Below are 26,928 nucleotides of genomic sequence, written 5' to 3'. Positions count from 1 at the left end.
GGTTCGTTTGAAATCGGTAAGTCAATAGCGAGAGATTTTTGTGTATAATTAAACCTGGACTTTGCACAAGCGAGTATACAAAGCGTCCGATTTCTTGATTTCGATACGTTTTCACACGATCATTTCTGCGAATGGACTGTTGAAAATCGGGACGACAATTTTTTGCGACACTTCATTTGTCTGGTTATGCTGACGGGCCTTCGCAGCAGCAACAGACTGGCATCGAACAAGATACTTGGGATTCCGGGATTTCTGCGACTGAGGAGAATTTCTCTGCATGTACGGTTTCACGGAAACCTTGCGGAGTACCTACGCTCATTCTGCGGTTTGCGCGTCGGCGGATGAACCATGTGTATGTGCGTATGTGTGTGTGTGTGCGAGTGCAAGGTGGAATGCAATGTGGCACATAGAGGAGTGACGACCGTCTCGAAGAAGGACACGAACTTCGGCGTCAACGTCAACGTCAACGTCAACGTGTCAACGTCACTCCTCGCTGCCTTCGGGCACCGCGACTGCCGCATCGCATCGCATCGCAGACCGATGATCGCGTCGTTTTGCTCATACTAAACAGACTCTGGAGCCCCTGGGTCGTTTCGTTTTTAGCTTCTGTCGGCACCGATTGTATTATATACACACACACACACGCACACAATTTGTCTCCCAGCTCGCGGTTAATAGAGTATACGACTCTGAAATAAAGAGGTACAGAGTAAAAGTAGGTACACTTTCTCGCCAGTGAAAGATCTTCTTTCTTTCTCCCGGTGATTCGTGTTTCCTAACCTATAGCTTTCAATTCGTTACTACTTCACTTGACACTTTCCTCAATCCCAGTGAATATTTGTTTTATTTCAATTATCAAACAGGCGAATTATCCATTGGAAGAAGAATACTCGATTTTGTTACTTTGTGCCGATGACATTTAATACGGAGCTGAGTATCTAAGCCGCCATATTGAATTCTGGTATAAAAATATAGGGGAATTCCGAAATGTTTTAAAGTAAAATTAAAACTTCACCGGCTGATATCGTGTGCCAAAAAGTCTCAGTCAATCTCACTCTCTGCAGAATTTCAGTTCATGGCATTTGATATAATCAACGTTATTATGCGAATGATATAAACTTTGATTGGAACATGAGCCATCACTCATGTAACGATGTGGTTTAAAGAAAGATAATTTCCGAAACCAAATTCTACTGTTTCCAGGAAGTAATTCAGCTTGAATAAAGACGGTTTTAACAAATTAAAACCTGCACCCTTCGTAGAGTTGAAGGTTGAGAAAGAGATGGGCCGGGATGCGATGGGGAGGAAGAGGAAAGACTCGAAGGACCTGAGGGGGTCGATTTAAAACGTAACCTAACCGCAACGAAGGACCAGGCGGCAAGCTCGCCAGTATTTTACAATTAGCTTCGGGTATAACACGTCCTAACGAGTATATAATTAACACAATCGTTCCTTGGCAAAAAGCCGGACAGAATGTTACAGTCTAGCAGGCGCTCGGTGCAGTCTGCTATTCAAAGTGCAACGAGGTGCGTATCCACCCTCCTCCTCCTCCTCCTCCTCCTCCTCCTCCTCCTCCTCCTCCTCCTCGTTCTCCACCTTTTCCTCCGACCAACCGACGAATAAAGTATACGGTGATATACACCGATAATGCAATCTCGACCAGAGAGATATACAACGAGAGATATACCCGGATTCACCGAGATACAGCCTGATACGTGCCGCAGACTCGACGTGCTCTACCGAGTCTCACAGTGTCTATCAACGAAACAGATCTTCATATTTACTGTTATTATTTTTGTCCCGGAATTGTCCCGCAGTTAAATAAACAGCTGATCAACTGTATTCTTGCTTTAGTTTTACCCAAATTTAAACGTTCGACTAACGATGATGGGTGAAAGATGCATCAGTCTGAATAAATTGAAGCCGAAAGTTGATAGATGAAAAAAAATCTGAGGAAAATCTCCAGCAATATGAATAAAACAACATCCCTACCGGATACTTTCCGTGAAAACCGAATCTGACGATGAGAAAAAGTAAAGACGTTGTTTTTTATTCGTGGACACTGTACACCATCAGTGGTGCAGATTACACAAGGCAGTAAAGATCATTAAGAACTTTTCATTTTTCAGACGTTGACTTTTAATTCAGACCAATTCATCTTCAATCCACAAGATTTTCCAAAGGGGATGAAAACAAACAGACAAGTAGAAGAGTTCAGTATTCGAATTTAAAAATCACCAAAAGAAAGTGGAGACGAAAACCGTCTTGCGTGAATTCAGACTATACAGAAATTGCCTGATCAGGATTCAGAAGCCGACCGCAAATTGGTTTGAAAAAAGTTCGTGTGTCGAAAAAACGGAGCGTGGTTAGAAAATTGAATCGCAGATTTTGGACCTCTTGCCCTCGACTTGGCTGGCGGTTTCCTACCCTCGTTAAGGTTTAGGGTAGGTTGGGTCAAGTGGGGTTTGGCCCAGTTCGGCTCCCTCGTTGTGGCGAGGCGCAAGCATCACGCCGTCTGGAGAGTCCCGGTTATTTAGAGGGGTTGAAGGGGCGAAGGGCGGGAGGGGGGGGGGGTGGAGGGAAGGAGCGGACCGCGGCCCACATCCCGTCTCTCGACCTAGTACAACGTCGTCGTCTGGTTCCTCCACCCCCGAACCTGCGCTCGTCTCAGCCCCCGTCGTAACGTATTCACCTATCGGGCATTCCCTGCCAATTCGGCCAGCTTTCGACCCCGTCGTTTTCGATTTGGTTGACTTTTTTTAAGGTGATAATAGAGTCTCTAAGGACTCCGATTAATTTTGTTCTATATTTTTTTTTTTGTTTTTTTTTTAGGCAACATTGGATTCATTGGGTATGAATTGGATTCATTAGGTCCGTATTATAATGATGGTTTTAATATTTGTTCGATTTCTTTTTTTTTTTTTTACATTTTTTGAATTTGAACGCAACACGAATCGATTTGTAACGTTTCTGAGATTTTGACAGAATTCTTAAATGTTATCAGAATTATGTACAGTTAGGTGTCACTGATTCTTTAACTTTTTTTTCTTATTTACCACGTTTCCGAAAAATCTTACTCGAAATCGATACCTTTTTCCTTTTTCATAATTTTAACATGATCGAAGAGTGATTTTTGTAAATCAAACATTGTCAAGGAGCTGAAAGACCGTAAGATAATCAGATTGAGGGATGTGAATTTTTGAATATTTGACGAAAATAAAAAATCGGGAAGCTTATAGGCTCTACTATATAACCCAAGAAATGTTCAACAGAATTAAAATGGCGAGGATAAAGCGTGGTTGCGTTGTCATGGAATGCCCGTTTTGTAATCCCTCGCGACTACACGTTGGACTGCATTTCGTACAGTCTTCGAGCATATATTTAAATGTTTATGGTATCCCCTGATAGCTGCTTTCATATCGAGTGTGAGAATTACCGAGGAGGGAGAAAACCGTGCTGGAGGTCGAGCTACTCTCTGTCTACGTCATAAATACGGGGATGATCGGTGAATCGAGTATGTGAACTTATAGGCCTTTACTTCGGATTTTCAGGACACCTTGAGCCTCAGATCACGCTCGTTATGGCACGGATTTGTTCACCAGATTCACGGCTAGGAATAGCCAACTTCTTCCTCTTCCCAGCATCGACGTTAATCTTGATTTCGTATCTAGTTTCTTTAATATCTTTAAATTCTATAGATTGTCAATATTTTTATTCACGTCGTGTCTCCTCATCAATGAAGTTCAATTTCAACCGTGAAAAGAAAAGGAAAACGAAACGCTTAACAGACTTTGAATACCTACTCCTCACACAATGCAACGTCACGCAGCCTGTCCAAGCGACGCGACGGTGCTTCATCCTTGCTTCTTGACTTTACCACAAATCACTATAACCACGGAGCTTCTCCCTTACATTGGCGTATCGCCAAACACGAATGGTCTCCGGCATATAAGTTGAAACATAACATCACGATATTAACTGCAGATAATTGTCACCCAGTTCAAATAAATTCGTGTATTTAAGGTACCTACAATGAATGTCTTTTGACGTAGGCTGCTCAAATTGTTGTTCGTGGAAACGTTGACGCGTTTCCAAAAACACCGGGACGCGTTGCATCAAAATGTCTCGCAATATATCCATTCTCGCACTTTCCTTTCATCAGTGGAATTGATTGCGAACACCGACAGCAAGTAGCTACACCGAAATGCATCGCGGTTTGGTACCACTTCCAACACGAAATCACACGGTGCAGCGTCCACAGAGCTGGCATCCATATTGCACTTGGTATGAAGTGAAGGAGGTCCGTTGCTGCTTAGGTATGCACCTATACCAATAACAAGTCCCAAGGAAAACGTGAATCGTATGAACTCCTGTACTGCAGTTATGTACACACAGACCCAGTACAGGGTGTCCGATCGTTTCATGATCTTAACTCCGATCGCCATTCCGTCACATTGGATCCTTTATCGCCTTCGTTGGTAGGACGAACTACTTTGCTCGTCAGATTCATCTGCGCGATATCCTGAAGTAATAGTTGAGGTTATTGTCTCGAGATGTAAACGGCTACTGATCTCATGGTGTGGAATCTGGATGTCGGTTCGACGTATAACAACAGAATTCAGTGTATAAACTGTGAGGAAAGAGATTCAGTGTTGGATATTAATTCTGCCGCAGAGTCTCTTCGTCCTTCTAAATGAATGGGTTCGCTATTTCGAAAAGTCTTAAGAGACCGTAGACCCAGTGTAGAGACGTTGATGACTGGGTGTTTCGTGTGTGGAGTACGTTAGCCAGGACTCATTGTATTATTCGAGGGTAATACACGCGTTTCGGTTGTACACGCAGGGATCACGGCATGGCATGCAGGATTGTGACGGCGTTGTTCGTCGAGGAGGCGGAGGCGGCGGCGGCGATGAGGGGAGGGCGCAACAACCGGAAGGAACCTATCTTGATTTCAATTGTCCAACGATTACTATGCTTTCCAGGAAATATGGCATTCTGCAACGAGCTGCGATGCAATGCGTGCCCCACCGGGGTCGGTGCATGGCTGCGTCGTATCCTCGTATAATATAAAACACATTTACAGAGAGACATAGGTACATGCGTGTACATGCACGTATGTACGTGTACCGTGCGTATATATTATGATTTCATAAAATCCGGTGTCGAGTTACGATAAGGTATTATACCTGCCGGTTGGAGGTTGGTACATATTCATATACCTGTGCATGCGTTTACATTATGATCGTATAACGCAATAGACGCGATCTTTGAAACGCGGTGCAGTGCTGGAATTCGCTCAATCGTTCAATTCCGAGATTATGCTCTCGTGAAATTGCTGGTTATTTTGTCAGATCCAGAGAGGATCTGAATCAATCCAGGCGGTAAAATGTTCCGGGAAAATTTTAGGATGTTTATAAATGCTGACGTAACAGGTTGCGCCCAAAGTTGTCTCAAGATTCATCTTAAGACTGAGACAAATTTAATCCTTTTTTTGTGATAACTCTTCAGTTACTAGAATACTTATCTGAAATAACTTTTTTAGTCTTAAAAGTGATCATTCAATGTAATTAGGTGTAGCTATAAGTACAAAATTTTCCGTTTATTTTAGCATTGATCTATGATTATTCTATCGTTGCATCATGAAATCATCACAAAAATCATACGAAAATAGTGTAGATATGCAATAGTGATTATATCCGGAAAGAATTTATGCAACGCACATTAAACATTTTGTTTATAACTAGAAACCGGATTTTCAACTTTTACCCAGAACAATATTGTTCGGTACAATCACAGCAAAAAAAAAAAACATTTTCCCAGTGAAATCTTGGAAAGTGCAATTATTAAAAACATTTGGATTGTTGCCAATTTTTAACCCCAAGCATTTCATGACACCCTGATCTGATCAATTACGTCGACTTTTTTCCAAAAATACGAGACAAAAACGCCGATGTTTATCATGTACTGATACTTTTGAAGGTGCATCGATGCACCAAGCTCGACGAATGACATGAACGGCGATCGCTGTAGTAATGCGAAAGGTGATCCCCGCTGATCGGAAGTGGTAGTGGTGGTGGTGGTAATGCGCACGGTGCGTCTGGTGATATAATCTCTCTCTCTTTCTCTCTCTCTCTCTCTCTCTATATATATATATATATATATATATATATATATCTCCCGCGAAATGCATGCGCGTGTAACACATGTAAAGAGGTGTAATCGAGCTTCGCGTTCGCAAGAGAGCTGTCTGCGGAGTTTCTAGAGTTACTTAATTGCTACCTGTAACCAAGAGCTCTGCGGTTTTTGGTCAACCGGTCAAGGGACCCTTTACTGGCTAACTGACTGACTGACTGACTGACTGAGTAACGAGTTATAATCATGGAAGGTCACAAACACTCCCTTCAAGCGTTAACCCGGATAACTAAGACTGTTTTTGAGCTCAGGAACTGATGGCTAAGCCTGTTTTCTATTTCGCAGTTTCTTTTTTTTTTTATGTCATTTTTCTTTCAACCTTGTTTTATCCCAACTTTCTGAGTAGCAAAAGCTGCGAGAATACGAACTTAATGAGCTGGGAAATCGATCGAAAGGGGTTCAATTCTCTGTTCATATCAATTAAAGTGAGCGATCCAGATGTTCTGGAGGTAATGGCGAACTGCATTCAACTGCAACAAAATGTCTGGTGGAGAGTCTATCGGCTCCGGAGAGGCGCAGTTATATTGCCTAACTGCAGCATCGGGTCGTAAAGTGAAGAAGATCGAAATCACCTCCAACGGCGAGAGTTGGCATGATGCTGGTAACACATATTACGACAGGGCAAGCCGCAGGCATGAGGATACGAGCGGCGTTGAAAACCGGGAGATATGTGAAATTGGCCACCTGTGGCGCTCCTGAAATCAGGATTCGGCTTTTTCGCAGTCTGCAGACGGGAGCATTGTCGACGCTCTTAAAGGGTGGATTTCTCTGAGGGGTTAGAATTTTCAAACGTCAAAGCCACGACGACTTTCTTCTCGCTTCTCGATTATCGTCGTCCGACGCATGCAGGTTTCGCCGAGTAGTACAAGTAGCCAATTGCAACCGGAAGAAGAGAGAAACCCTCTTTTCTGCAGGGGTGGAAGAGATCGAGATGCAGCGCGGGTCTGAGATGCAGGGAGAAGTGGTTTGCCGGTCACTGCACCGCGTCACTGGGCACGAAGAACGCGGATCACGAGAAGAGGAGGAGGTGGAGGAGAAGAAAATTAGAAAAGGAACAGGACGAGAGGGAGGCCAGAAGCACCGAGTCTACAGAGAGTTACGAGTGCGGAGAGAGAGAGAGAGAGAGAGACAGAGAAAGGGAAAGAGCGAGAGGGAGAGAAAGAGAAAGAGATGCAGCAAAAGGAGAGAAAAAATCGAGAGCAGCCAAACGTGCAGACGTAGCCCTTGGGCCCGGAGGATCGGAGAAGAGGGAGGAGCCATTGCATCGAGTCCCTTCTCCTTCGGGCCCTCTGCAATAAGTACGTACATACACCGTGACAGTCTGAGGAAACTGAACACCCAAGTGCGCATGCGTCCGAGTCTTTCGTCTGCTTAGACAGGCTGGCCAACTCCGTCTGATTTGGCTTCGCAGGGAATTGTCGATACGAGGGAGCATTTCGAGGTTAGGTTGATTCGAATCTAGAGCCAACACATCTTCGCTGTCCCAATTTATCAAGAAAACATGACCTCGAGACGTCACGGAACATGCATAACTCGTGTTTGATCGCAGATGGGTTGGCTAGCTTGATAACAAGCGGACGAAACACTCAGTCACGTGATTTCGCGCATGCGCGTTTGATTATTCGGGTTGTATGCACGTTGAAAATTGAGTCTTGAAGATAAAGTTTGATGTCAGTTAGACGGGGAAAATCCGAATCGAGAAATCAATTTTCCGCATGAATTTACAAGACAGCCACCTTTTGGAAAAATTGGTAATACAAAACGTGGAAACAGTCTTGTCTGACATTCCAAAGCTGATTTAAATTTTATGAGAAAATTCCTGGTATTTTATTATGTTCTGTACTTTCTTTATACTTGCATCGCAGTGTCGAGTTACGTGTACTTCCGGTTGACTGTTCTCGGAGGATTTGCACCCGTCTTCGGGAATCACGATGACGTACTTCGCCAGTTCTTGTGCTGTTAATATGTATGTATTATATAATGCACATGGTCGGGTCGACGGGTTGATGTGTGAAGAATGTTAATGCGTAGCTCCGGAAATAGCCGAGGTGCTGATATATGGGGATGGGTGGTAATCGTGGAAGACAAGAAATTATGATACGATTATTAGGACATGCACTCTAACGACATGTTGTTTTTCTATGTTTAATGGTATCAGCATCAACAATTTGCAGACGAATCATAATTGCGAGTAGACGTGTGTTTTTTTTTTACTGATAATATTGTACTTCTACTCTTGAAAATTATTTTATCATTTCAATGAATAATAAAAGAGAACTAACCAGAAGAATGAAACAGAATCAATAACCGGATAACCGTAAAACTTAATCAGTTGTGAATTTTTTTATCCTAATTAGTTAATTTCACTCAGTTGAAAAAAAAAAAAAAAAAAAAAAAAAAAAAAAAAAAAAAAAAAAAAAAAAAAAACTTGTTGTACATATGGCTGTAAACGAAATGAAATTATACTTATACAAAATTGAAAGAAAAAAACTTTTAAATTACGCAAAAAAATTTTAACTACACGATAATCATAATTACAGCCGTACGCAATTAACCCAAGACGTTCCCTTCCGTTCGCAGACAAAATCCTCAATTTTTTTTCTCCCATTTTTTAGTTGGTATAAATGTCAGCGGTCCATGACGAAGTAATGCCAAGTACCCAGTATCTAACGGTGCAGGTTTCATTAAATTCGTTCATAAATAAGAAGAAACAAACGGGCGAAATTCAATATTATCACTGTAAGCAAGAAAACAACGAGGCGAAGGTACGAAAAAACTATACACAATAAATTTTTTAAAGACTCGGAAAGAGGTTGAATGGAAAAATTTTTGCAACATGCGTAAATTAGAGTAGTTTTTCATGCCTGCATCGGTTTCTTGATAATATATTACACGCGCAAAATATGTGTATGTATATGTATAGGCAGGCTGCGGTTTTTAACGACGTGTCGATATAATACCCACTTACCGATGTGTGACTTGTACCCGTATAATAACGCGCGTTATACATGCGTACATGAATATTTAACGAGGTTATAGTCTGGAAGACGTCCGGAATTGAATATGAAGTTATTCGATAATTATATACCCGGTGGAATATACGTAATATATATCTGAATATACAACATGTGTGTATATAATATATGTATGTATATGGGCGTTATAAAATACGTTATAGTCTCGTTTAATGCCTGCGATAATATTACGTCGTCATAAAAATAATAACTTCCAACGATCATATATTTACACACACGCTATATACCGAAGCGTCTTCCGAAAGGTTTGTAAATGAGAAAAAAACTTGTTTCCCCGTGAAGATGAAAGAATTCTTTTTTCTTTTTTTTTTTTTTTTTTCTTTTTTTTCTCCTACTACATATGCAGGAAATTTCCTCAAAGAAATTACTGCGAAGAACTTTTCAAATCTTTCAGAAACTATACATATAGCAAAGTGAAACGAAGAGAATTAAATTAAAATATTGTGAAAGAAAATGACAGAAATCAGAGATTTTTTTTTTTTTTTGCGAATGAACAGATCGCTTCATCGAAATTTATCGGGTATCGTTACTCTAAGATTATTTGAGCGTTAGTTCGTTGTTGCTGATAATTGGGATATCTGATTCGTAATAAACAAAAGTATCATCAATCCATACGTTTGTTTATAAAACCGATAACCTCTCTGAACCTTCTCGCGATTTCTACAAATGCGAACTGTTTTTCGTTGCACTGGGTATAAAAAGCTCACGGCAATTCGCTTGCACATCGATTACGGAATGATGAAAATGTTGATTGTAAAACCGTGGCGTATAGAATAAAGCAATAACGATCGATCACGTCGGCGATAAGCGGAGGCGCAGGTATCAGGCACACACCGGTACTTGGCCGATTCCTTATCGCTTGTTGGCATGAAGGAAGAAGGAATTAAGGAGCTGAAAATTCTGACTTGTGCCTCGAACTGCACCGGAATCGAGCGCGAGCGCAACTTCGGCATTATCCTTCCGCATGTATGCATGCATCCATGTTTCTATGCATGCATGCATGTATGTATGCACCGAGTAACGCGCACCTGGCTCATTGCTCGTTGCAGCAGCAGCAGCAGCAGCAATTTATTCAATGCTAATGCAAACTGCAGCGCGTTCAATGCGAACGAGTAAACGTACCTACGTGCGTTCCTTCCTTCCTTCCTTCCTTATTTCCTTATTTCCTTACTTACTTCCTTTGCACTTTCGCTCTTTCTATTCGTCCACGATGCGTGCATGCATGTGGGGATTAAACGCACACTTTCAGGCTGCACCGATGCAATTGAAAACATAAAAACTGTTGGTTACCCTCGAAAATCAAAGATATTGCTGAAATAAAGGTATCCGTATAACGATTAGATTTTTTGAAAATATATTTTAGCGTTAAGTTTACGTAATCAGTGGTGAACGGAAAGAGATCATTACAAAAATTCTTATTTAATTATAGAAGGTGCTCAGATATATACTCTTGCAAACCCATATTTGTGGAAAATTGAAAATTCGTTCATACGTTCGAAAGGAATTTTTGAAAATTGATATTAGCATGATTTTTCAATTCATTGTCATTAAGTACTGATTTTTTTTCCTTCTCAAACGTCTTTTTATTTCTTTCATCTTTTTTCTTGCGGAGCTCGGCAATTTTGCAATTAGCAATTTTGGCATTCTAAGCAATACTGATACCGAGCTTCACAAAAAAGAAGATGGAAGAAATACAAAAACGTTTGAGAAGAAAAAAAATTCAGAATTTATTGAAAATTAATTGAAAAATGGTGAAAATATTAATTTTCAAAAATTTCTCTCGAATGTATGAACGATCTATCAATGTTCCGCAAATATGGATATGAAAGAGTATATGGCTGGGCACCTTATATAATTAAATCAAAATTTTTTGAATGGTCTGTTTCCGTTTATCAGTGATTACATAAATTTAACGCTAAAAATGGCGTTTTTGAGCGTCCCGCCTGCCCTCAATATATTGTCAAAAAATCGAATCGTTGCATGCAGACCTTTATTTTAGCGATAACTTTGATTTATGTAATAATCCATGCCGATTTCACCTTTTTGATTAGACGATGTTCTTACGGACCGCGTAATTAATTTCATCCCCTCCTCTCCTCCTCCCAAAAAAAAATCAGTGTAATTTTTAAAATTCAACTCACAGACAAAATTTTACGCCAATAAATTTCACCGGATTTAATTGCGAATGCAAAGTTTGGTCAGAAACGTGATCAGACGAACAAAGTCTCGCTGAAGCTCAAAGTACACGTCATACTGGAAAAATGTTGTAACACTGAATTTAATTTTTCACGTTAAAACGTAACAAGAATCACATTTTTGTACAATTTTTTCATTGCAGGAAAATCTGTCTTCTTGACGATTTTCCGATTCCAATGAACCGTAGGTTATTTTATTCGCAAATGAATGTTTTACAAATCGTCTGATAATAATGAGGAATGCCTTGTTTAATCGTAAATTTATCGTTTATAAATTTTTTCACGATTTCACGCATCGAATTTTTATTTACTATTTTGTCTCGTGATAATATCTGTATCACATAGTAAAAAGATTCTTAGGAAATGAATTTCTGAATCGCATGATAATTCAACGACGCATAAGGTAAGATGAAAAAAAAAAAAAAAAAAAAACAATCGGGTAGAAAATCCTCACTCGACAAACAAATTTGGTCGATTCCTCGAAATTCTGACAAACAAAAAATCGACGAACGGTAATTCGAAAATTTTTCCTCCCTTTCCTGCATTGCCCGAATAATTATAACGGTGTTAAATTTTCTCAAATCAGAACTTAAAAAGTGCTTAATACAATGTAGATTCCGGAAATGTCGACGAATAAATCTTTACGATCGAAACTTTAGGTTCTTGCTTATTGTTAGTGTTGTGAGTTTGTGACGTAACAAATATGGATATTCAAAACAGTAAAATATATCCCCAAACTTCGGCAACATCTCGTGATTTTGGATAGCTCAAAAAGTTTTGTTCACTTTTCAAACCCCTTCAATATTACAGTCTGCGACAAGTAGATACATTTTATCATAAATTCACGAAGTTCGGCGTTGAATTCACCGCTTATTCACTGGTTCCGTCAGTACGAAAATGGCGAAAATATGTCTTGGAGTAATTACAGGAAGTTAACGATAAAATATTCGATGCATCGATTAATCGAGTGCAAAAAAATAACCAAATGCGACTCGATTGAATCAGTAAAAATTGATTATTTCTTATTTTTTTGTTTGAAAAATAATCGATTCCATCTAAAATCGATCATCCTCGATTATCAGCAAGGACGAAACTCGGGTGGATTATTATAACGTCTTACCTGTTGCGGATTGTGCGTGCAATACGGCGGCGAGGAGAGACAGCAAAAGGGTGAAGTTGAAGCGGGGTTTTGCGCGACCCCGTCGCAAAGCCGTCATCGCAGGCGCCCAGCGCCAGGAACCCGACGGAAGAGTCGCCCCCGAATCGGCGGTGAAATGCAGCCTCCGGAAGTCGCAGGATCTGACCCGGATGCTGGGTGGCAATGCGCGTCGTTCTTTATTATCACATCTCATCTGCCCTTCGAATGATGAATTCCTTTTAGCAATATCGTTTTTCTTGTAACCGTGATTATATTATTGTTACTGTAACTATTATTGACGCGATTTTTCTCGCGCGTTGTTCGAATCTCCCCTGCTGCGTATCAATGAATAGCTTCTTATCCAATGGGGAATAAAATAAAATTAATATGAAAGAAAGTGATTTAAACGAGAGTGAAAAATTTGAGACAATTATAACTGGCAATATTTACTCTCTTTTTCTCTCTCTCTCTCTCTCTCTCTCTCTCTCTGTTTCTGTTTTATGACAAGTTACTTAACACTTGTTATTTTTACACTTCCGGAGAACGAATTCGTCTACTGTTCGCCGTAGAAGTTTGCTTTTTCTCCTTCATTAACTTCGTTTCCGTTGATCTTCCTTCGGACCGTCTTGTCATAACATCGCTTCAGAGCTTCACACTTTTATTCCCGTGTTCTTCGGCTGATTTAGCGGGTAAAAATTAGTGGACTCCGGCGATGCTGCAGCTGCAGTGCAAAGTTTGATACAAATACTCGGTTAACCATCGGTGCGGTATGTAATAAGGCGGTATTCGCGGCACGCCGAACATTTCTCGAGGCGCTTTTTCCTTTCCTTTTCCTTTAATGCCTCTTCCTCTTTTTCCCTCCCTCCTCTCTTCCTTTCTCTGGTCCACCTCGCGTTCTTCCTCACGTTATTTTCTCTTCTGTTATTTTTATCTCCACCATGTATACCCGGTTTCTTGCTTCTTTTACGATTCACGTATTTTTATACGCCTTATTTCACTGTACCTCTCTTTTTTCTTATATTCTCTCCCTCTTTCTCTTTCTCTTCTTCTTTTTCTTATTCCACTCGTTTTTTTCCTCTCTCATCAAACGCGCATACTCTTAGGTATACATATATATACACATATGTATATATATTATAAATATATATATATATGTATGTATATTATACTATATTGGATAATTTTTTAAAACCGCAGGGAATTTCCACGGATGTTAGACACTCGCGTTAATCAACACTCTCGGATTTATTATAATTGTGTCGCAACGTCTGAATTAATTAACGACGCGTTTTCTTCATTCTTGTATACCGGTCAAGCGGCTAATTCTTCGGCGTAAAATTCGATTTGTGTAACGTAACGAAATACCTATGATTTTACGTGGTTTCAAATTTTCCCGCCAAATCTAGAATCCCGGTAGCACAGAGTTTGATGTATTAAACTTGACTCAAGCTCGGTACGTCAACTTTTTTCGCGAACCAATTTAACTCCTTTCGTTGAATTATCAAAGATTTTTACGCACCTCGTTTTCCAATTCACTTGTCACGGTGCATGAAAGTCGATTAATCTCACAGTGTATAACGATTCGCGTTGCAAGATTCGTTTTGCTGCATTTGTTGCCGTAGGTAGTGATAAAATTTTAATCTTCGCAAGTCGTTTTATTATTACTTTTATTTTATTTCATTTATCTTCTCTTTTTCTTTCTTCTTCTTCTTCTTCTTCGTCTTTACCGCGAACCAACGAAGATAACCTTTTATAAGCGTATACGCAATATTTACGGGCGTTAATGAGAGTTAATGTCACTGCAGTGTGTAAGCATATATGTATAATAAAATAGTCGCACTAAATACGATGATTAAGATTTCTCGTTCCAGCACCTTCTTTTTTCATTTAATTCACGTATTTTTTATTTATTTATTTTTCTTCTCTTTCTTCCCCTTTATTTCTTATTTTATTTATTTTATTTTATTCGAGGCATGTATTTTTCCTTCAGCTTACTCGGAAACACAATCGTCATATATTGTCGTATAAAATTTTTTGGCAAGCGCACGCAGCACAGTCTAGTTTGAAATACGAACGGAAGATTGAATAAATCCAAGAGAAAAACAAACACCCCCTCCTCTTCGAGTCTCGACGCGTGCAACGTTGCTTTTTTTGTAAAATCCTTTTCGTACAATCATAAATAAAGTACGATCGTTCTTCGGTTGAAATAAATAAATAAATGAAAAGTGTTCAAACAAATCGTCAACGATTTTCTCTCTCTCTCTCTCTTCCTTGTTTCTTTACTTCCTTTTTCCTCTCTGCAGTTGTATCTTACAATTCTCCTTCTTGTTTTCTTTTGCGATCAAAAAATAGGCGAACAAGAAGAACAGAAAAAAATGTCCAAAAATAAAAAAAAACCAACAATAAGAAAAAATCGTTTCAAACAAATTCGGATCGCTTGTCCTTCTTCCTTTCCCTCCTCCTCCTCCACCTCCTCTTCCTTCTTTAATTTCTCGGCGTTATCTCGCCGAAGATACGAGCGTCGATTACGAGAGCCGCTGCAGTCAGAGAAGTCCGCAAGTAGAGCTGCTTTTCAGTCTGCACCGCGATACGTCGGAGTCCACCGTGTTCTCCGAGTCTTAGGCGAACCCCGCGTGTCGTTTCGATGCGCGGGAGTGAACCCCCGCCTTCAGTTTGGAAGGGGGCACGGAGAGGGAAGATGATATTCGTGGTGGGGGGTGTCCGCGCCTCTCTCTTTCTCTTTCTCTCTCTTTCTCTCTCTCTCTCGTTTTCTTCCCTCTCTCTCTCTCTCAGTCAGAGTTTCAACCCAATCCCGACGGTGCAAAGAGAAGATCTCCTCTCAGTGAGTGCGGGAACGACGAACAACCCTTTGGTGTAGATATATATCGCCTCTTCCGATAGGTGTTTGATATAAAAGTAACAAAAAGTTAGAAAAAAAAAATAAAAAAAAAAAAAATAACAACAAAAAAGATCAGATTTTCGAGAATAAAAACCGAATTTTCGTACCACTTGCGGTATAAGAAAAAAAAGTTTCCCCTCGATTCAACGACGAATCGACGACGAATAATGAAGAAAAAAAATTAAAAAATTGTTTTTTTTTTTTCTATCTTTCTTTTCCTACAACTTATCGGTCTCTCCGATTGTTTTTTTTTTTTTTTTTATGTATATATATGTATATATTTTTTTTTTTCTCGTTCGGAGGGTCGCCGAGGGAGGCCCTAACCTCGGGGGCGATTCGGGGGAGCGAAAATCGCGAGGCGCAGGCCGCGGATCGAGCTCTCCCGATTAGAGGCGTGAAAATCGGCTGTGTATAAGCAATTTATTAGTAAGCCAGCGCGCACGAGGCCGCCCGATAGACTGAGCTGGCGAACAGGCAGTCTGGCTCACTGGCCAAGCCGGAGAGCCAGAGAGCCGAGAGCCAGAGGCAGAATTGTTGGTTGTGTAGTAGAGGAAGGAAGGCAGGCGGCAGGCAGCAGGCGGCAGGCGGCAGGCGGAGCCGCGGTGGGCACACTTGTTTCGAGCAAAGCGGCGCGCCGGTTCCCTGATCCCTCCCGGGTTCCCGGTTCCATCTTCCCGGTTCCCCGCCGTCCCCTTTTCGCCGATAGACCGGGGCTACGTTTCGCCCTTCCACCCCCTCCTCGAAAATTGAAAAACACCCTCGGGAACCGCGGACGACACCGGATCCTCTTATCACACTTTCGAAGCCCCTCTTAATCCGTTTAATCCTCTTGCAAGTCTTTCGTTCCTGCATCATAAGCTGATATATATATATATATATATATATACGCATGTAAGTTCTACAGCCTCGTAAATCCTGAAGCAATTGTGAATCGATGATTAACTGAAGATCGAGTTCACTTTTGATTTCACCAAGTATTAACCACCGACGCACAATGTAAAATCGGGTGTCGATGAATATGAATGACACGTCATTCGGTTTTGGAAATTTTATACGTGTAACTATATTACGTCGGTGTGCTTCGTGTGTGGTAACTGATTTCGTTTTATTGATGATTAATTATCGTGGTTTTTCGTTTTTAATGCTTTTGTTTTAATCGACGATTGCTTTCGTATCTACTAACGTGTGAAATGAGATTCGTTGGCGAAGTTCGTTGACTCGGGTTTTAAGGTCGAAGTATAATCGGAGGTTGAAAGATCACCGAGATACAGACTTCGGTTGTTACGATGTTTGTTTTTCACTCTGTGAGTTGATGCGATTTCAGATTTCCTTCGTTTACGGTAGCATTTTCATATACGATTATTGTTCACTGTGAGCTGATAGCGATTATTGCAGAGAAAGAAAGAAAAAGAAATTTAAAAAGTGAAGAGCAGGGAAGATTCGATTCGAATCGGTCCTTATTTGCTGTTCTTACAATCGTTACTCGAGAATCTACTTTCATACAGTTTCATTGAAAGACGATTACACTTAAAATCCCTGAATTAAATCCCTTCGAAATTAGCACCATTTCATTCTGGTTAATCGGCCTTAACTTTACCAGAGACGAAATTCAAAATCAAAAAATTCTCTACAATCAATTGCGTCAACTTTTTTCGCTCATGGAAACATGGAATGAAATTCGACGCTGAGAAAAAAAACTTGGAACAAGTTATGCAAAAAATTTGTTAAAATTATCCAAAAAATTACACGTGACAGGAAATTTGTTTAGTAAAAAAGATAATCGATTGGCAAAAAAAAAAAAAAAAAGGGGGGGGGTCGAAGGGGGAAAAAGTGAATAAAAATACTCCACAGGAGTACAATTTTACCTTGGTTTCTTTACTTTATTATTGTTTCGTATATTTTGTAGCAAAAATTCTCACGTCGTCGTCGTCGTCGTCGTCGTCGTCGAGATAAACGCGCTTCTATTTGGTAAAATACGCGGAGAAATTAGCCTTCGGAAAAACGAGGAGGTCGAATCTAACGCGGATGAGGAGCGCGCGCGAAAAGGGCTGGAAGTGCGAAATTCGCGATACCGAATTGTCTGGATAGTAGAATCGGCAATACCGCGGATGCACCAGAGACTCACCTCTTTTATACCTACGGCGACGGCGTCAAAGCTTTGCCCAACTCTGGCTAGAACACGCCTCCCGTCGGCGCGTGACAATCGCGCTGCAGACCGCACTCGCTGCCTACGTCCTTCCTCGCCACCCATACGTTCAGGGATGCTACCCCCGTGGTCCACCCCCGGTGCCCCGTTATACCCCGTCCTTCCGTCCCCTCCACGCGGGCGAGACGCCATCAGCCTCGTCGACGTCGACGTCGACGCCGATCGCCGCCGAGGCCGAGGCCTTTTCCTCCCCTGAGCTCGACACGCGTTCTCCAGAAGGTGCGACGTCCTTCGACGAGGTCGCAAGTCCAGGGGAGCAGGACTCGCTTGGAGAATTACCCAAACGTGAACGATTTTTGACTGAATCGATTATTTTTTTCACGATTAATCTGGTATGATTTATTGTTTTTTATCACAATTGATTTTTGTTGTTCTTCACTCACAATAACGAGGCAATACAATATCGATTTATGCGATTAGAGTATCAATTATTATTATTGTCTTACTTAGTGAGTACCTGTTTGAATATTTTTTTTTTTCAAACTGTAAATTATCGAAAAACTTTTATGCTATTTAGACTAGATGTACTGAAATTTATGAAATTTTTCTTTCAATGCATTGTATAATAATAATAAAAAAGTCTCAAGTGTTTGAGAAAAGCTTGGGTTATCCGAATTTCTTCAGATTCATTTATGGTACATAACAGCTATTCATTCATTCATTCATTCGTGTTCATTATAATTGAAGCAAATTACATTACTGAAGATGTTTTAGACGGTTTATTCTTTTTTTTAACGTCTGATTTAGGTGCAAACCCATCTATTCTCAATTGATTTGAATTTTTTTTTTTATATAAAACAAATCTCCTCTCAATTTGTATGTAAATATTTTGAAAGACAAATGAACGCAAAGTATTATAATTATGATTAATCTTAACGCCAAAATCGCATTATTAATCTGCAATTTCAACGGATCAGGAATCATTTTGTTCGTTAATAATAATAAGACCCTAATAAAAAGACCTTTAAAATTCCGAATGAAATGTTCTAAAAATCATTCGACATTTCTCAAATTCATACGAAAGATATTTTTGCAGTCTGGTTTATATTTTATAGAACCGTGAGAGTTCTGAGATTTTAAAACTCAAGGTGCGTTTTTCTTCATTTTTCAGCTTCAGATTTTTGACATTTGGGAGAAGATCGATGAAAATCAAATCTTTAAGAAGGTTGATTCGCCCAAATTTCGCGCTTTTTATCAATTTTATAAAAACAAAATATAACCTTCCGAATAAAATTATCCGGCACAGTAGATCAAAATTGAACGAATCTACAAGATATTTAATAATTTCAAATCAATTTATAACAAAGATCGTTGTCTAGGCTTTTATTTTATAATTCCTAAATCTTCGATATTTTCAATTTCCAACGAGTTCTTCGTAGCTTAAAAATATAATGTTTTATCAAATACTCAATGTACAACTATCTCGTAAGAAAAATGAATAAAAAGCTTGAAATTTGACCGAACGAACCACGTCGAAGATCAGATTTTCACCTGTGTTCTCCCCACCTTTCCTCTGCCAGTGTAAAAATAAAAAAGCTAAGCACCGAGAAGCAAAGAAGAATAAAAAGAAAAGAAAAAAGGATAAAAAAAAAAAAAAAAACAACCCAGAGAAACACAAATTTCCCCTAAGCAACACGAACACTTGTTACTTGTCTCCTGGGGCAAGGAAGACTGCAGAGGGAAAGGAGAGGCGCGCTGCATTGTATCTGTTGTTGACACGCGAGCCTAAACGGCTCCTGCGAGGGGACCTTGCCCTACTAATGCCGAAAAGAGCGGGGAAAAAAATGACTAAAAGCGGTGTAAAAAAAAGAGGAAGATAGAGTCGGGAGGAGCGATGGGAAGAGGAAAGGTGGAGAGAGAAAGAGAGAAGGAGAGTGAGAGAGAGAGAGAGTAGGGATCGCGGTCGTTCCTTTCTTTTCCCCTCGCTTTTGCCTCTTTTCACCCCAGCCTACGATACTGCAGCCGCCTCTCGTAGCTCCTCCTTGCATCGCTTAGTATACTCGTAAGTAGTAGTAAACGTGGTTGGTTTGCCACGAGGGACGGAAAGACGCCAACCCTTATTTTTTCGAGAAGGCTGTAACACCCCAAATACTTGTTTTTTTTTGTTTTTTTTTTGATTTTTCGGGGGAAATCTTACGAGAAACGGCCATGCCGCACATTTTCCTGTGATCTGATCTGCCCAGTCTGTGTATAATATATACGATCTAAAATTTTGGAAGTTGATTGGGTATATTTTATAATCAAGAATATTTTTCACTACGTATTTGAGGAGGCTGATCAATGGAAATTCAATACTTTTACCATCACTTTATTATACTTACAAATTTATATGGACGTTCTTAGGCCACAATGATTTTTTCACATTTGGGTGACATCAAAATTGGCAAATTTGAAAAAAGAGGTTTATAGAGATGTCAACTTTTTATTTGAAGTCAGTTTTTAGTAGTGTTTAAAACGTTGAATATTCGCTTGATTCTACTTTGCTGTTATTCATTTCGTTCGAAAGACTTTATATTCTTCGTAATCTTGCACTGAGAGACTTTATCTTTATCACCTCGGTATCGTTCGATGTTTAATTTCGCAAGATTGTATTTGATATTTAATTTTAATCAACGAACAGCAAGATGGAATTGAGTATCGGAGGATAAAATTTATTAAATTAATCCAATAGATTTTTGTACCATTTAACGAAGCGAATTTAAATGAAAAATTCGTCAATTTTCTCGTCATTTTTGGATTAGTTTCGTACATTTTAAAGGAAAATTACAGATTAACTTGGGTATACATTAATTCGATAAATACGCAATGAGTTTCATTATTTTAGTGTTTCAGTTTTACATTAATTTTCAACTCATCGTTTTCTACGCTTATCGCAAAAGTAATTCGTAACAGTAAAATAAAAATTCTATTTCACCCCTAACCCAAGATCATGTAATTAATAATTTGACGACATATGAACTATTTATTTTCATACACACACATACTGCGTAGTTTGTAAGTAAGTTGTGCTTGTTGAAAGCCTTCTCCAAATTCTACTCGTTTAGCACAAACACTTTTCCAGATTTTCCAAGCAACGAACGTCCGCGTAATCAGAAATAACTCAGCCGGTCGAGAAACGTATCTTCGAACACCATCGGATGTCCCGAGATTCCCAAACCTCGGTATGTGGTTCGAGTCTCTCGGCGTCGAAGATGGATGCGCCCCCTTAACGTGATCGGAAAGTCGGTCATCGCTCCACGTCACCGATCTGCAGCGTCAATAGCGCTCGTTCTGGTCTCGGGGACCGAATTATTCTATCGATTAACCGCCCCGGTGACACCGATAACCTCTACCTGCGGTTCACCCTTGCGGCTGAATGCTCATCGTCAGCGACGTCGACTCGACGAATCGCGGACTTGCGGTGCGCGCCTAATTTGGAAATAGATTGCGAAAAAGGGGAAATTTTTCGCCGAGGGAGTGTCGGATGATCACCGTAATTCTCAAGTCGCGGATGAATCGGTGAGACGCTCTTGAGTTTCGAGGAAATTCGATAGCACAATTACAGCATCAGCGCGTTGTTGATTTATCACAATTCGCCTCAGCTACGACGGGGGCTGGAATATAATGACCATTCGCGTCGATGCAGGTAATTAATCGATCACCGGCAGCAGCAGCAGCAGCAGCAGCAACTCGGCTACGGCAGGAAACTTTCACCGATCGGTGATATAGGCGTGATCGTATACCGTAATTTTACCCTCCGGTTGCAGCGGCATTCGTGCAGTTCTGCAGCATGTAACGCACGTGTTGTGACGGCACTTAAAAACGAATTATCCGCTGGGTGGAGCCGGCGGATGAAGAATGAAAACAGAACCAAAAATCGACGATAAATTTCGGCGGGTATAACAAGAATACTCAACGCCCACCATCTTCTTCTTCTTCTTCTTCTTTTGCTTCTACCGGCACAGACTTCTCATCCCGTAATAAATTTCTCACTCGCTGAGTTCCTCGGCATGAGTTCATCGCGCGAGATTTGCAACGCTGCAGAATCAAGCCGTCTGGATTCGAGCTAAAAGGAAAGGGTGAGATTTAGCAGACTGACGATGAGTTACCGACTGCGCATGCGATGAATAATTGAACTCTATTGGTCGGCGAGGATCGGCGCGAGGCAGGGGAGCCAACTTGACAGAAACGAGGAATTAGGTGTCAAACTCTCCCGCGTCAAGTGGCCGATTGATATTATGAGTTACGATGAAACGTAGCAGGCATGAGCCGTCGTTGGGTTAACGATGAGAGTTTGTTTAGCCTTCCGAATTCACCGCGTCATCGACTATTCCGATCTACTTAGACGAAGAAAAGTCGCGTCACTTACATAACCTAGACAAGCTGGTTAGTTTGACAGCTAAAGTTTAAGGTGGCCAGCCTGGATGAAAATGCAACGAAGTCAATCATTCGGTTGCTAAGATTCACTTCATTTCTTCCAGCTTGGTTTAATATTGTAGATTTATCCCAGCATTCCGATTTTTCAAATTTCGAATCCATTTCTGGCAATTCATCAAAATGACTTCTGACTCTGATGTCATAATACCTAGAATGAAAGAAGGAGGAAATCTAAATTCCGTTTAATTGACGTCGCGACGCTCGTCGGCGGAAATTCAAATCGTTCCTAGGAAGGTTGCGCATGTAAGTCGAGCGCCTCCAGTAGTTGCTGTACTTCCTGGTGCCCGTCGAATAAAACGACTCGTTATTTCGGCATTTTTGCGAGGTAACGTTTCTTGGAATCAGAGATACCTATCCCGTCTATACTAACGGAGAACCAGAACTCACGAGCCGGGTGAGTGGCCAGACCTCGACGAGCAACTAGTGAGTTTAGTCTGTAGATGGTCAGGCTGATCGAACGGGTTGCCTCGAGCTGCCGCCAGTCAATGGACATGATTCACTGTGCTGAAGTCGGCGTAACTTGAGCCAGTCCTTGCTAGACTTGTCGCAAAAACTCTTTCCGAGCTCCCCGTAAACGCTGAATCCCACCTACTGTCGCCTTCGATCGCCGATCCTCGAGACGTCTTCGACGTCAGAGCAAAAATGATGGCATGCACGACTGGAATAAAAGGCTCGATTTGAACGCGACACGAGTTCTCTTGTGTATTTGTACACTACAGGCTATTTTTCAGGACTTTAGTAGACGCTGAATCATCATCCAAATTTGGGCTTGGAGAACACTTGCCAAAATGCAATCGTCCTGTCAAGTGCAGATAGAATCTTCTGTACTTACGATCTTCTGAAAACGATTCATACATCGATATTCGTACGTTTATCGTTCAGTTTCATTTTATGAGAAGATTGTTAAATCGAAGGAAGAGAGGAACGGAACTCATCGAACAAATTTCCGTACGATTCGTTGATTTTTACCTCCACCTTATACAGCTCGCGCCAATTTCATTAGCATTGTCAAAATAATATTGGATAATTTAGTTACGGTGCAGGGAACTGCATATTTATAACAACGTATGATCGAATAATTTAGCACATAATACATTGCACAACCGGCTTAACATACGGAAGAGTTCGAGGCCGTATGAGCGATGATTCGCAGCGATGCCGATTGAATAATAACCGGCGTAAGATGTAACAAGATAAAAGGTTGTTGTATATGTAAATTTCTCGGAAGAATTCCTCTCCGTGTTTGCAATTATTATTGCGCAATGTTGACGTCATTCAGCGACTATCGTTGCCTGTTGTATGCATACCTCACTCTCGTCTGCATTTGTATGAACCTACTACGATGCTCGAAGAAGCTCGTGCCACTTCCACGAGTGTAATGGCTACGCACTCATTAAGCGTCGTTATGTTACGTGTTTCTCGACGGAGATAAGACAAGAAATAGGTCTAGAAAATGAAAATAAGAACGTGAAAGATAATTTGGGTCAGGAACACAAGGATGATCGAGTTACTCACTGCAGTCCTCCGAGCAATCTTTCAGGAGGGAATAACATTTTGAGTATGATAAATGATATGACACTCGGATTAGTGACGCGATATAAAGTCGGTTCTTGGTTCAACTACCCATTGTGTGTAAATGCGCAAACTATCAACTATCCCGTTTCTCGGTCTGATGTATGTATATTTCTTTTTTTTTTTTTCGGTAGACGGTAAATTTTGGAATCTGGGTTACGCCATCGCGTTTCTAAGCTTGCGTTTTCACACAACTCCTCTGAATCAACGTCTACATTTTTCGTTCAATTCGCATCGCTCGGCAATTGCATAATTCGATTATACAATTGCTCTTTGAGTAACGATTTTAACGGATTAATAATCGCTAGCAATTTCGTCTCCGCACTGTTCACCTCTCAGCACCGTTAGACAAAGTTCATAAATTTGTTAGGCGCATTACCGCATATTCAATTATACCGTTACGTGATGTACCGGTCCAATGAGCGGCTTGCGATTCGGGATATTCCTCTTCTTCTTCTCATTCTCAATCTCCGCCTCTGTCTCATTATTACGTAACGTCTTACGGCTAGACGAGGCAAATTATACCTCTCCTTAAATAAAAGCGTATCCATATAATCTTATAATCACATACATAGGTGGTAGACGTGTGTGTGTGTGTGTGTGTGTGTGTGTGTGTCCAGGATGTTCTCGGCGTTGCCCCCGGGACAGGCGCATATAGGATGGCTATAAGTGGTAGTGGCGATGGTGACCTTGAACTTGACCCATATAGGGAGGCTGTTCTCTCGGTTCTGTGGGCGGATGTAGGTACACGTATACGAATACAAAAACACACACACACACGGACAGACAGACAGTCAGACACATATATCTGGCTTCACGTACGTGCCGACGTTTCGTTTCGTCGTTGATCACCACACGCACCGCATGCCTCGTCGATCGAGTCTGCAAAAGTCGAGTCTAGTACGTGGTTAGCTGATTCCAGATGTTACTCTCGCTGATACAGTTATGACTTGTTTTATTGACCTACTAGTAGAATCGTCGACCGACGCTGTTTGTTTGGTCTGGTGATCCAGGTTTCCTTCGGCAAGATCAACGGCTGCAGAGTGGAAAACAGGCCTTCCGAATTTAGTATCACATGCGAGTATGACGAGACGGTGTGAGCTTGACGCAAAAGAAGCTGCACCAGATTCCGCCTTTGGCTAAGTTCCATTTGTATGCGGGACTGCAACCGCGAGCGTGGCGAGTATACCTGATGCCTACAAGACACGTATGGAATAGGAAAGCACGAGTGTGTGGGTACAGGTGTGTCAAAATGTGCGTGACTCGTAGCCTGACAAGGAATACCGAAATCGGGCTGATTGCGACAAAAACTAGACAGCTGAAGTGAGCGCCGAGACTCGTCGTCCCAGACTGTTGGTTTAAGGTACAGAAGATAATTTCGACCGTTTCGCTCGATCTTCATTCATGGAACGAAAGAACCGTCGCGACGTAGGCTTCTTTGCTGAACATAAGTAACGCTGAAAGGATTTTCGGACTTTGTCTTTTGCCATGAAACATGACGGTACAGACTTTTGTTCTCTGACTCGAAGAAAGATCGTTCGAATCCAGCAAAACATTTTTACTGTCAAGCGCATTGACGAAAACATTCTTTTCGGCGATGTTTGGTAGATAAAGTGTAAATTTTTCGTTTTTTACCTATATTTCACTTTTATGTATCGAGTGTTCGTGATAATGGTAATTGGTATCCTGCATAATTTTTACGCTGAACACGGTTGTTTGAATTTTTCAATACCAATACGATGTTGTTGAAAACTGGGTATTTTCCGCACTGTCCTGTGAAGACAATGGGGAGAAGAGAAGAGAAAAAAAGAGAAAATAAAAAGCATATAGGTTGACACACCTGCGCACGGGTTATGGATGTTCATGCACGGTGTGTGCACCCGGTGCCGGATTCGTCACGAGCTCTTCATTCATTCGCGGCAACCGACGAGTTACCCTGACCGCTCAATATGGTAGCCTGCTGCCAATCACTGTAGCTTTGTGCAAAAAACTAGCCGACGCGAACAGACGGAGGCTGCCACATTATACTTATACATAGACGTGCATCGTCTATACTCACTTACAAAATACTGCCGACGTGTATTGGGCTCGAGGAGGCACCGATTTAGGCGGTGGTCGCGGTACCAGCTGCAGAGAAGAGCCATCCGTCTGTGGTGCATCATCACCGTCGGTGATCAGGCTACTCCGTCTGGATTTCGACGCAGTTGGTCATCCTGCATGTGCCAAAATAATTGCCCACCCCTTGTCCCTGCGTCTCTGGATACTTCGGAGCGAAGAAAAACTTGGCCGAAGAATAGCCCCAGGGTGTCACTGAACCGTCTTCAATACTCTGACAGGTGTGTCAGTTTCCACACTGCGGGTGCTTGCTTTGCGGAACAAGTGTAAGTGGCCAAACAAAATCATTCAACGACTTGTACGACTGGATGGAATGAAGCGACCGGAAATGGGTCGGCAATAATGGCACCCATCTGCCCCCTCTTTCGCACGATCATCCCGTACACCTCGTAGATGACACTTGGATAGGTCGTTTTACAATGTTCTTCCGCGGTTGCAGGAGAAAGGAGAAAATCCGTTGACTGGCCTGCGGTGCAGGATGTTGCATGTTCATAGCCGGGTTATTTTTCATCCTGAAAATATACGAGCACGACCGCCGGTCTTGTGCATCGTTCGTCGACGATGAGCTCGCGATGTTCCAGGCATGCACATACCTATAACGCAGCACGCATGAGTCGGAGGACAATTTAGCTTTGGAGATGAGATTTACTTGGTGTACCGCACGTGTGCATGCAGCAGTGCACCACGGTTCAACGACGTTCAGAATATATCTTATATCTCGCGTAACAAGACAACAGAACTCTTTATAAGGCCCGAAGGGGAAGTTTATGTCCGTTGCGGAATATACCTGCCTCCAGGCCTCCCGTCCTGGAGCTTCGCATCGTCGCGAGGTCCTCCGGAGACCTCCGGCTTCTCTGGAATATAATGCAAACCTGACGTCAGTGCATCAGCTTAGCATCGTGTGCGTTGAAAGGACGTGCGTTTAGGGTACGATGACAACGTATCCTTAAGGTCCTGCGTTAGTAGGTATACCAATTTCCAAAGATACAGGATTCAAGTTTGAGGCGAGCTGATCATGCTTATAAGGAAATCTCTCGAAGAGTCTCAACTGCAGTGAAAATGGACGAGTGCTTTGTTGCGCCATTCATTCCAAGTGCAAAACTTGAAGCGTTGGTCGGAAGTTAAAAAAAGTAACACACACACGAAAAAAAAAAAAAACT

At 41.3% G+C, this 26,928-nt stretch overlaps 1 protein-coding gene across 1 annotated transcript in view; it reads right to left on the bottom strand.

The window, feature by feature from the left end:
* The window catches only part of LOC124416540 (follistatin-A), a 29,295-nt gene extending 16,488 nt beyond the window's left edge, over nt 1-12,807 (bottom strand). The window contains exon 1 of the mRNA XM_046897707.1: nt 12,543-12,807. Coding sequence (XP_046753663.1) covers nt 12,543-12,774 — 232 coding nt within the window. The 5' untranslated portion in view covers nt 12,775-12,807. The remainder of the gene's footprint in view (nt 1-12,542) is intronic.
* Between the last annotated feature and the right edge of the window lie 14,121 nt (nt 12,808-26,928).

This window comes from Diprion similis, chromosome 2, assembly GCF_021155765.1.
Source record: "Diprion similis isolate iyDipSimi1 chromosome 2, iyDipSimi1.1, whole genome shotgun sequence".
Classification (NCBI taxonomy): Eukaryota; Metazoa; Arthropoda; class Insecta; order Hymenoptera; family Diprionidae; genus Diprion; species Diprion similis.
Note: the sequence above shows the minus strand (reverse complement) of the source record. Positions and strands in the feature narration are given on the sequence as shown.